Source organism: Manis pentadactyla, chromosome 8 (assembly GCF_030020395.1).
Source record: "Manis pentadactyla isolate mManPen7 chromosome 8, mManPen7.hap1, whole genome shotgun sequence".
In the NCBI taxonomy this organism is placed as follows: domain Eukaryota; kingdom Metazoa; phylum Chordata; class Mammalia; order Pholidota; family Manidae; genus Manis; species Manis pentadactyla.
Genome location: NC_080026.1, coordinates 29,749,801 through 29,761,973, shown reverse-complemented (window position 1 = coordinate 29,761,973; position 12,173 = coordinate 29,749,801). Strand labels below are relative to the sequence as shown.

The 12,173-nt window shown below is 36.0% G+C and overlaps 1 protein-coding gene across 1 annotated transcript in view; it reads right to left on the bottom strand.

Moving 5' to 3' along the window:
- LRP1B (LDL receptor related protein 1B) overlaps positions 1–12,173 on the bottom strand; it is a 1,911,502-nt gene that overhangs the window by 294,270 nt on the left and 1,605,059 nt on the right. Inside the window, exons 44-47 of the mRNA XM_057505633.1 lie at positions 7,188–7,380; positions 6,432–6,557; positions 3,498–3,626; positions 1,440–1,559 (exon numbers count right to left, since the gene is read on the bottom strand). Coding sequence (XP_057361616.1) covers positions 1,440–1,559; positions 3,498–3,626; positions 6,432–6,557; positions 7,188–7,380 — 568 coding nt within the window. The remainder of the gene's footprint in view (positions 1–1,439; positions 1,560–3,497; positions 3,627–6,431; positions 6,558–7,187; positions 7,381–12,173) is intronic.

Below are 12,173 nucleotides of genomic sequence, written 5' to 3'. Positions count from 1 at the left end.
ATATGCTCTACAAGGACATCATATGAAAAAAAAATACAATCTAAAAGATGTGAGATGTAATCTTTCATCTAAAAAACTACTACCCGCTTGTTTATCCTAATGGAATTAGTCCATTAACTTAAATCTGTTAATTTCAAGCAAGTAATAAATTTGTGCTTCAGTTTTCCTGAGGATTTTTAGTTTCAAATGTCCATTACACAGGAAGAACTTGAAGGCATACATTTTTGTTGCTGTTCCTGTTGTTAAAGATATCTAATTGTTATGATTTTCATGCTATTATTATCACAAGAGAAAATTTTTGACAGAAACTTGGTTCCCAAATGCAGTAGTTCTGTGCCAGAGTATATGGCTGAGATAGTAATAACACAGAAATCAAGAGTTTAGACTAAACAGAACAGGAAACAACATTTTGAGTTATTTTTGTTGTTATTCAGCAGCTGGTATTGATGTCATTAGGCGGAATAAAACCTCTCTGTATTTTTTGGAAAACTTACTGCTTCAACCAGCCACATAAGAATTTGATAAACACCAACCAGATACTACGTACTATATTTCTTAAACCCAAACTCATTAATTTACCACTCTTGAAAAAAAAAATTATCCAAGAAAATCCACAATAACCTATTACCTTCCCATGGTTCCTTTTACTAATCTGTTATAAAATCTGCTTTCTGTATTTATTGCTAAGTTCCTTCACATTCTAGCCTGATATTTTTACCTTTATACCAGCTCTAATGTCTAATGTTTAATGTCTTCATTACAGTCCCCTCTACTGCTTGTAAATAGCTAAAAGAACACACCCATTTTTTTGGTCTCCTTTTCATTTAATTTTCCCTTTTCTTTAAATGCTTATTCATTTCTTTCCACTTACTTCACATGACTGACAATATTGGGATGAACTGAAAAAAGTAGGAGCAATTGAAGGGCTACTCTATTCATAAGGCTCAAAGTAGATCAAAAAGGAAGATATTTCAAAGAATTGGAAGACTTGGAGTTGATCAGACAGGTGGATGATAAAATACAGTGGAAGGAGAAATCAAGGATTCCACCAAGGTGTCCTGTCTGGTCATTAGGTAAATGGTGAGATCATGCTTAAAATAGAATTAAGGAGTGAAGGGGAACATTTTGGAGCAGTAAACTTGGTATTATACCTTCCAGTAGGAATGTCTAATAAATGGGGAGCTAGAACTGAAGAGGTGAGAAATAGGAGTTTTGAAGTGAGAAAAGGTATAGAAACTAGAAATAAAGAATATTGTCTTAATTTTCAGCTAATTGTAATAACTCCCCTCCAAAGGCATTTGCCAAAATATGGTCCATAAATGTTAGTAGGTGTTATATACCAAAAGGGTTAAACCATAGTGCTCTCAGAAACACACTTTGGAAAAATTCAAGAAGTAACTCAGCATTAATATCCCTAGTCTGAGGCAACACATAGTTACCTTCACAGTCTAACTCATCAGAGTTGTCGCCACAGTTGTTCTCACCATCACATAACTTTCCATAAGGAATGCAGCGACGATTGTAGCAGGGCTTGAAACCTCTCCGACAGCTTCTGTTTTCTTATAAATAAAAATAGAAACGCATAATTGGAGATCTTATGGAAACAGCTTTACAAAAAGAAAATCCTAGATGAGATTTCATTCACAATGACTGGATTGTGGATCTATAAAATAAGCGATGTGTAGTACCAAAGCTCTCGATTATTCGTGAATTACCAAGTAGTTCATTCAGTGAAGAGCTTTTTTTGACTCCCTGTTTTAACTTCAGTGATTCATACTTGGGGATATCTTCAAAACAGCCACATAATTCATTGTGGATTTTTGGCCAGGTAGTACAGAAATAAATATGTGCCACATATTCAGAGCTGAAGAAATAAACCTCTACTTCAAAAGTAATGAAGACCTCTAACACCTATCTCCTATCTAATTTGCATCCCATGAGGATTTTATAACAAGAAAAAAAAAACAGTGGTAAAGCATGTAATCCTGAATCAGTGAATTTGAGTCACTTAAATATTTATAAATTTCTCTTAAAAAATCAACTAAAAATGTCTAACAGAATTTCCTAGAAAAAGAATTGTTTTCTGAATTCTGTTTACCTTATGAAAGCCTCATGATATTTTCTGATTTCTGGTAGAAGGTACCACTTACAACAATAATAGTTGAAATATACTGAACATTAATTTTGTGCCAGGCTCTATATTGACCATATGTAAACATACATTTGTTTATTTAATGCTCTCAACTATCATAGAGCATATGGCCACCAAACTAAAGTGATACCAGCTGACTCTTTACAGAAAACATTTGCCAACCACTGCTCATACTATTATCCTACTTTTAAAAGATGAAAAGTGAAAAAACATTTTAAAGTCAATCACAATAAATGTGTATTTGTAAGCTAATTATTATTATATTTGTATATGTTCTAAAGTTTTCATGGTAAACATGGTTGTTCACTCTACAAATATTTCATCTGAGGTAAATTCTTTAAGATTTTAGTTTCAGATCAATCATGCAGAAATTATTTTTGACTATTGTTTCAACCTAGGATGTATTACTCTACAATATAAAATAATGGAAGACCTGCCATAGATTTACCAAACTCCATCTTCCTCTTGTTTTAACTTTCCTTTAGGTGTAATTATTACCCAGATATTAGAACAAAGATGAAAAGTAGAAGCCAAGTATAGCAATTCTAGATATAAATTCTTAAATTCTTTCAAGCATACAGTACAATACTAGTACTATTATATTATAGTGCAAAAATAAGCCAGACCAATTTAGAAATAATCTGGATCACTTCTATGAAAATAACTATTAACGATTGCAGAGACACAAATTTTCAAGAAAAATACTGTTGCAATGAAGGCAGGTATCATTTGCTTACTAGGGTTGAAAAGCCAATCTCTACTCCCAAGGGAGAGAGAAAGTTTGACTATCACTTTGTGTCTCCTACAGAAGCACCGCTGGTGGAATCCCATGCCTGATGGGTCCATGACTAAAGCAGTCAGCTTTATACCTAAGGGTACTAGCCCCCAGGCCAATCCTGTAGACAACATAGAACAGACAAGACTCTGGTGTCAGCTCAACATGCTCTTGTTGATGGTGGAATATTGCCATATAGTAAACCTGAAATATCTACGAGTAACTGATATTCCTGACTAATTTTTTTAGGAATATAAGTCTAAAATCTATTGCTAATGATGAATAACCAGGCAGCTCAAAAGACATGCTCCTCCTGTATGTAAATTTGCACTTCATGGACAGAAAGCCATTGAGGAAATTCTTCCATGAGTGTCATGGGTACTAGACGGGAAGTAAGTGACCCTTTAGAACAAGGGCAAAGCCAAATCAGTTGCCTTAGACCTTGTGTTAAAGAAAGCCACTGAGGAAATCATACATATAAACCAAATGAAGACAATCAACCCAAAAACTTCTTCAAAGAGAATTACAAACTTATCCCTGCAATGAGCAAATCACAGACTGGACACTTACCGCAGTAGAGCAATTTCTCGTCTGACTTGTCCTTACAGTGAGGAATGCCATCACAGGTGAGCTGGTAGTCAATACACTCGCCATTCCCACACTCAAACTCTGAATAAATGTTACAGGAGGAATTTTTAGCTGAAAGGAAAAAATTCAATGTTCTTATGTAATGACAAATATTTTTGATACCGTAACAATTGTTTCCCTTAATTTTAATTATAAAAATAAAATAAAATGTACCTAATATAAAAAGAGGTGATGGTTTATGGCCTTTCTCTATTAAAAAGAAATTAAGAAGGACAACTTTTTTGTTGTTATTTTTACTCCCTCTGTAAATTTTAGGGGAGTTGCCTGATTTCATTTTTATTTTATGTCTATGGGTATACTTTTTAAATTATTTGGTGACTGTGCATGTTTGGAAAGAAGGAGCTTAAATTTGTGTGACTTTATCAGTCTTGCTTATAAGTCTATCTTAAAAATAACTTTTTAAGAACCAGTTAAATGAGCTCTGTACATATTAGGGGTGTTTTGTGTTTTCTTACTGGAATCTATTATATATTCTTCAGTGCACTGAAATTTTCCAGTATATATCATTTTCATTTTTGAATGTTTGACTTGATTTTTCTCACTTAAATCTTACTTTCATTCAGTCATCCTTCCCAACTACATTTGGAAGAAATTTCTTTATCAGCTTCTATTATTCAGAAGTACTGGAATTGCTAAAATTATCCTCACCAGCCCCTTGTTCTATATTACTTAATTTCTCATTTCCAGTGAAAACTAATTGTTATGATGGACAATGCCATATCTTGCTTTTGTAGTTCTATGAGGGAAAACAAATTTTTACAATAAACACATTTTTTTATTATTCAAAATCAAACACTGTATAAGTGTGTTCACTTGATGAAACAGTGATAAGTATTTTCTGCTGCTTTCTGGAAACACAAATGTGGTTCAGCTGTCCTCTAATTCTCCTACAAGGCAATTACTTTATCTGATTATATTTGCTATTCTTACTTCTGTTATGGGTGTTGACAAGGTTAGCAATGTTGTATAAAATGGAATTGCCTAATCTTTTTGTCAAGAGTTATGACAACAAATGGTTTTCCCTCCTTCGCCCTCCAGTAGGTGTTAGTAAAGGGCCTTTCACAACCTTTAATGCAGCCATTAACATTCATGAACTGCTCTGGGTGAACTAATTCAGATGATGACATAGATAAGCCAGAAACATCCTCATTTCCCAAAGATTCATTTGACAAGAAGCAGCCTAGAGTTACTTTCCAATCTCTCTGCTGGACCACAGGATTTCAATATGAATGCACAATGAATGCAGGATGCTTCTATTAAGGTTTGCCATTCCTGAGGAATCCAAATATCACTCTATATTTGAATACAGTGAATTCATGTGAATACAGTGGTGCTTGTTTAAAACAAGAGCTTTCCATCTGATTCATTCCCTCTCATAAAAAGAAGCAGGTGGGTTAGTAGGGACAAATGAACTGAATGTATTTTGCAGCAAGGACAGGAATCTACTGTCTACAAATAAGCCTTGCTCTTTTGACTAAATACTTTGCCTTACTATTGGCCTGTACTGACCTGTGAAAGAAATATATGTGATTCTAATGCATAACTAACACTCCAGGCTTACAGATGGTGTCAAATCCAGATCATTACAGCTGAAACCACAAAGGCAAACTGAAAAAGAGAGTTTAAGCAATTGCCAGAGCAATTCAACCAAGTGTCAGGTGATGAAGAAATACGGGAATTTCTAGCCTGCATCATTAAAATTGGCTATCTTTGTTTAAAGTTCACTGACCAAATGCATCATTTCCTCATTTTTTTTATAATACCAGCATAGTCTTAAATAAGTCTTTTACTTGTTTTGCTAACAGGTGTCCTTTTAGATTGTGGTACCAATTTGCAGAGTGAGAAGATATGTCTATGTTCCTGTATTAAATATGGCAATTTTCAAGGTAAAGAAAATGATGTCAATGTGCTTATACTCAAATAAAGAGCATATAAAAGAGAAGATCTTCCTGGTAGATAAAGTCCAAAAGAAGACTGAAGATGAAGATGGAAAATACTTTTGACTTCTGATACTTATTTTTATAGTGTACACATATACAGTTTTGTTGATTTTTCTAAGATGGTAAGATATGAGATGAGGACATAAATGGGAGAAAAAAAGTTAAAAAATTGACACATCCTGAGAGTGAGACCATCAGTTTCCAATGAGATACTTCTCTCTCATCTTTGTTATGCACAAATATTCTTAATGTTAAAGAGAAATTAACATGTTTTATGTTGCTGGCTCATTTCTCCAGGCAATATTAGAACACTTGGACCCTTATTTATTTTGGAAGAAGTTCTGGTAAATTAGTTGTTAATAAGTGTACACTGTAATGGCACTAATTAAAGATTATAGTGCCTTTTGGGCAGTGTAAACATCATGAAAGGCTGTAATGTTACATTCTTAATTAACAGCTTGGAAATTATTACAAATAAGCTGCATGAGCCATTTCCTCGCCTTTACACACTGTGATGGACTGTGAGTGGTTTTCACTACAAGGCTACTGGTCTACTGCCTGCACACTGGTTTATTTCAGCTTTCATTAATTTTGCTATTAATTGAATTCTAAGTCATAACCACAAGTTTTCAGATGATCATTGTATGCAGGTATTTCTTTAGCTAGTCCAACACCTTCAAGCCCACCATCAGAAGGAATATACCATTTGTCACTGTTTTGGTTATCATTATCAGTCACACGGTGCTGTAACTAATAGAATGGTTAAATCAGTTCTTTTTAGAAAAAAAAGATAAGCCAACTGGGTGTGTAATACTGGAGGAGAGCACAACTTCATGAATACTAAAAATAATTTCAGTGTGCATGTGTGTTGCTTTGAGCAGCTGTGTCATACCACATTTTGATTCCCTTTACTTACTCACACATCTGTTGTTATCTAGCAATACTCGATCCCCTCTGCAGGAACAATTCACTCTCCCATTAGGAGTTAAAAGGCACAGGTCATGGCAACCTCCATTCAATAATGCACACGGAGAAAGTTCACCTGCAATGAAGATACTTTATTGGTAATGTGTTATATTGAATCCCTATCCCATGTTAGATACAGATTAATAGTAACTAGCTAGGCTGCCTTGATATCTCAAAGATATCTCATAAACAAGGAAGACTTAGGACTTTTGGAAATCCGAATATCCCAAAAGGTAAGAACTTCACAAAAAATATGTAACATAAATTACTACATTGTCTAATACATTTATCAAGATGCCATGGAATCAAATGAACCAGTACCATTAGAAAGCACACTGAGGCTGCAAGCTGCAATTTGTAGGTATTCCAGTAATTAAAGAATATTTAAGCTCAGATGCAAAGTTTTTCTATCAAGTATTATTTTCATGGGAACAACTTCATTTGAGTTTTAAAGATATGAGGACTGAGAGGAAATGGAATTATTTCCAGAAACAAATAACTAAAAATGAATTGTTCTTTCTCTTGATGAATTCAGAAGTTGCCTTAAACCTTTCAAAGAATTCCAATGTATTGAATAGTCAAATCCTGAATACTCCCCCCAGGAACTCTAAGAAAATAAAATCCAACTAAGCATTACTAAAAAAAAGAAAGATAATATTTTGAGAACTCATATAATTAAGACATATATGGTTTTATTGTAACTTACAGCTATTGGTGTCATTGGCAACAGCTATGATTCCCATTGGTTGATGTGGAATATCAGAACGAAGAATTTTTGTATCTCCTCCTGTGTACTTGTTGGAACGCAGAATAGCTCTCCTTCCCCAGTCTGACCAGAAGATATAATTGTCATAAACAGCCAAACTCAGGAAAGTTCCTGGCCCAGATTTGACAATCACCTGAAATAAAGTATATATATGTATATATATACATATTCTTTTTTTTCCAACTTCTCTTGCTTACATACTTTTTTTAAATTTAAGGTATCATTGATATACAATCTTATGCTCAGATTTCACATGAGCAACATTGTGTTTAATACATTCCCCGTATTATCAAGTTTAAGATGAAGATATAGGTATTCCTATATCCACATCTATTTTTGCTTAAAGAAAAAAGGTATTAAGATTAATTATTTTCAATCAATAGAAATCATCAGACAAAAAGCATCTAACTAAATGTATGATCATAACATTCCTTATGGTTTATCTTAAATGTTTTAATCATCCTTAACTTTTACAATCTTTCCTTAATATTTTAGGTATATTTCTACTCAATAATCATTTGACTTGTATAAAAATATTGTATTTTTTCAGTGTTATAAACCAAAATGACCAAGCCAAAAAGCTGAAATCAATTATGATTACTAACATTTATTGAGAATCATCAGATATATGTGAACACTCATCAAGCTCTCAGAACTACAGAATATAAAGAATCATAAGACCCTGGGTTCTTCCTTGAAGAAGTTTTCAACATGAATGATTTAAGCATATATATATAGGTAATAACAGTTTAAAAGTGAAGACCAAACTTCCACTCAGACCAAGATGAAGAAAAAAGACTAGATTTACCTTTCCAATAAAATAACTAAAAACTTGAACAATATATATGAAAAAAGTCTTTACAAAACATGGCAAATCAGGTAATAAAGGAAAACAATTCCTAATTAGTAGGAAATAAATGGAGTGATTCACTATGGCTCATTGTGGCCATAGCTTATGGCCTGAGAGAGATTCTAAGTAGCAACACAATACAGAGGAACCCAGCAGAGCCCAAGCCCAGAGAACAACCCCGGGTGGGACAGACTGAGAGTTATGGGAGGACAATGTGATTAGATCCCATAGAGCAGAGTGTGGGAAAAGAGAATGTAACCAAAACAGAGCTGTGGATATTTGTACAGGGACCCATAGGTTATTCAACCAAGTGCTAAGCAAATGCAGGTGTGATTGAGGAAACATGAGGTTAGTGAAAGCAACAAGAGAAAGGATTAAAGAGAAAAGTTCCCAAAATTCACATGGGTCCAAGAATTGTGCTTTTTAACACCAACCAGATTTGAAGATTTTTCTAACTCACGGACTCTGAGTACTTAACTGGACGGATCTTGTCTCAGCAGTGAGAAATAATTAACCCTAGACTAAACTCTGCTCTATTCCTATCTAACAAAACTTAAAAAAAACAAGTTCTGGGGTGGAGCCAACATGGCGGCATGAGTAGGACAGTGGGAATCTCCTCCCAAAAACATATATATTTTTGAAAATACAACAAATACAACTAATCCTAAAAGAGAGACCAGAAGACACAGGATAACAGCCAGACTACATCCACACGTGTGAGAGCCCAGAGCCTGGTGAAAGGGGTAAGATACAACCCCCAGCCCAGTGGGACCCAAGCACACCTCCCCCCAGCTCCCGGTAGGAGGGAGAGGGAGCCCAGGACTGCTAAACACCCAGCCCCAGCCACCCGCACCAGAGCGCAGACACAGTGAATGCGTGGAGGGCTGGAAACTAGGGAAACAGGGCAGCAAGACCTCTGAGCAGGTGCCGAAGCTGATGCCCCTGTGACAAAGAAAAGCGGGGGCTTTTTGAAAGTCTTAAAGGGACAGGGACTTAACAGCTAGACGGAAACAACACAGGTCACAGCCCAGTGGCTGGAAATTACAGGGAAAACCGGGCACACTAACCCCCTGGGAAACAGTTCTGAGACCCCTCACAGAGGTAAACAGCCAAACAGCACCCCCCAGGTCCATTACCCCTCCGGGCGCTGCGAAAGCAGAGAAGCAGACTAAGGCAGACCACACTCCCAGAAAGGGAGATTTCTCCATACCGGCTGGGCAAGACACAAAGAACCAGCCTACACGCAATTACACAACACAAGCCACTAGGGGTCGCAGTTGTCCCAGTAAAGAAAGGCCAGTAGCAAGTGAAAAGTTTGGCCCTCCCAGCTGACAGTTAAAAGCACCTGTCAACATGAAAAGGCAAAAAACTATGATCCAGACAAGACTAACCCAGACAGCTTCGGCATCTGCTACATCTTCCCCTGAGAAGGAACCTGGGGAGATAGATTTAACCAGTCTTCCTGAAAAAGAATTCAAAACAAAAGGCATAACCATCCTGATGGACTTGCAGAGAAATATGCAAGAACTACGGAAGAAGAATACAGAAATAAAACAAGATCTGGAAGGACTTCAAAATAGAATGGACGAGATGCAAGAGACCATTAATGGATAGAAAACAGAGAAAAGGAATGCAGAGAAGCTGATGCAGAGAGAGATAAAAGGATCTCCAGGAATGAAAGAATTTTAAGAGCTGAGGGACCAATCGAGATGGAACAATATCCGCATTATAGGGGTTACCGGAAGAAGAAGAGAGAGAAAAAGGGATAGAAAGTGTCTTTGAAGAAATAATTGCTGAAAACATTCCCAAACTAGGGGAAGAAATGGCCTCTCAGACCGCAGAGGTACACAGAACTCCCATGACAACGGATCCAAGGAGGGCAACAACAAGACACATAATAATTAAAATGGCAAAGATCAAAGACAAGGACAAAGTATTAAAGGCAGCCAGAGAGAAAGAAAAGGTTACCTACAAAGGAAAACCCATCAGGCTATCATCACACTTCTCAACAGACACCCTACAGGCCGGAAGAGAATGGCATGATATACTTAATGCAATGAAACAGAAGGGCCTCGAACCAAGACTACTATATCCAGCACGAATATCATTTAAATATGAAGGAGGGATTAAACAATTCCCAGACAAGCAAAAGTTGAGGGAATTTACCTCCCACAAACCACGTCTACAGGGCATCCTACAGGGACTGCTCTAGATGGGAGCACTCCTAAAAAGAGCACAGAACAAAACACCCAACATATGAAGAAGGGAGAAGGAGGAATTAGAAGGGAGAGAAATACAGAATCATCAGACCGCATTTGTAATAGCTCAACAAGCGAGTTAAGTTAGACAGTAAGATAGTAAAGAAGCTAACCCTGAACCTTTGGTAACCACAAACTTAAAGCCTGCAATGGCAATAAGTTCATACCTTTCAATAATCACCATAAATGTAAATGGACTGAATGGACCAATCAAAAGACACAGAGTAATAGAATGGATAAAAAAGCAAGATCCATCCATATGCTGCTTACAAGAGATTCACCTCAAACCCAAAGACATGCACAGACTTAAGTCAAGGGATGGAAAAAGATATTTCATGCAAACAACAGAGAGAAGAAAGCAGGTGTTGCAATTCTGGTATCAGACAAAATAGACTTCAAAACAAAGAAAGTAACAAAAGACAAAGAAGGACATTACATAATGATAAAGGGCTCAGTCCAACAAGAGGACATAACCATTATAAATATATATGCACCCAATACAGGAGCACCAACATACCTGAAACAAATACTAACAGAACTAAAGGAGGAAATAGAATGCAATGCATTCATTCTGGGAGACTTCAACACACCACTCACTCCAAAGGACAGATCCATCAGACAGAAAATAAGTAACAACACAGAGGCACTAAACAAAACACTAGAACAGATGGACCTAATAGACATCTACAGAACTCTACATCCAAAAGCAACAGGATACACATTCTTCTCAAGTGCACATGGAACATTCTCCAGAATAGACCACATACTAAGCCACAAAAAGAGCCTCAGTAAATTCCAAAAGATTGAAATCCTACCAACCAACTTTTCAGACAACAAAGGCATAAAACTAGAAGTAAATTGTACAAAGAGAGCAAAAAGGCTCACAAACATATGGCAGCTTAACAACACGCTCCTAAATAATCAATGGATCAATGACCAAATCAAAATGAAGATCCAGCAATATATGGAAACAAATGACAACAACAACACTAAGCCCCAAATTCGGTGGGACACAGCAAAAGCAGTCTTAAGAGGAAAGTATATAGCAATCCAAGAATATTTAAAAAAGGAAGAACAATCCCAAATGAATGGTCTAATGTCACAATTATTGAAATTGGAAAAAGAAGAACAAATAAAGCCTAAAGTCAACAGAAGGAGGGACATAATAAAGATCAGAGAAGAAATAAATAAAATTGAGAAGAATAAAACAATAGCAAAAATCAAGGAAACCAAGAGCTGGTTCTTCGAGAAAATAAACAAAATAGATAAGCCTCTAGCCAGACTTATTAAGAGGAAAAGAGAGTCAACACAAATCAACAGTATCAGAAACGAGAAATGAAAAATCACGACGGACCCCACAGAAACACAAAGAATTGTTGGAGAATACTATGAAAACCTATATACTAACAAGCTGGGAAACCTAGGAGAAATGGACAACTTCCTAGAAAAGGACAACCGTCCAAGACTGACCCAGAAAGAAACAGAAAATCAAAACACAAATTACCAGCAATGAAATTGAAGCAGTAATCAAAAAACTAGCAAAGAACAAAACCCCCAGGCCAGATGGATTTACCTCGGAATTTTATCAGACATACAGGGAAGACATAATACCGATTCTCCTTAAAGTTTTCCAAAAAATAGAAGAGGAGGGGATACTCCCAAAGTCATTCTATGATGCTAACATAACCCTAATACCAAAATCAGGCAAAGATCCCACCAAAAAAGAAAACTAAAGACCAATATCCCTGATGAACGTAAATGGAAAAATACTCAACAAAATATTAGCAAACCGAATTCAAAAATACATCAAAAGGATCA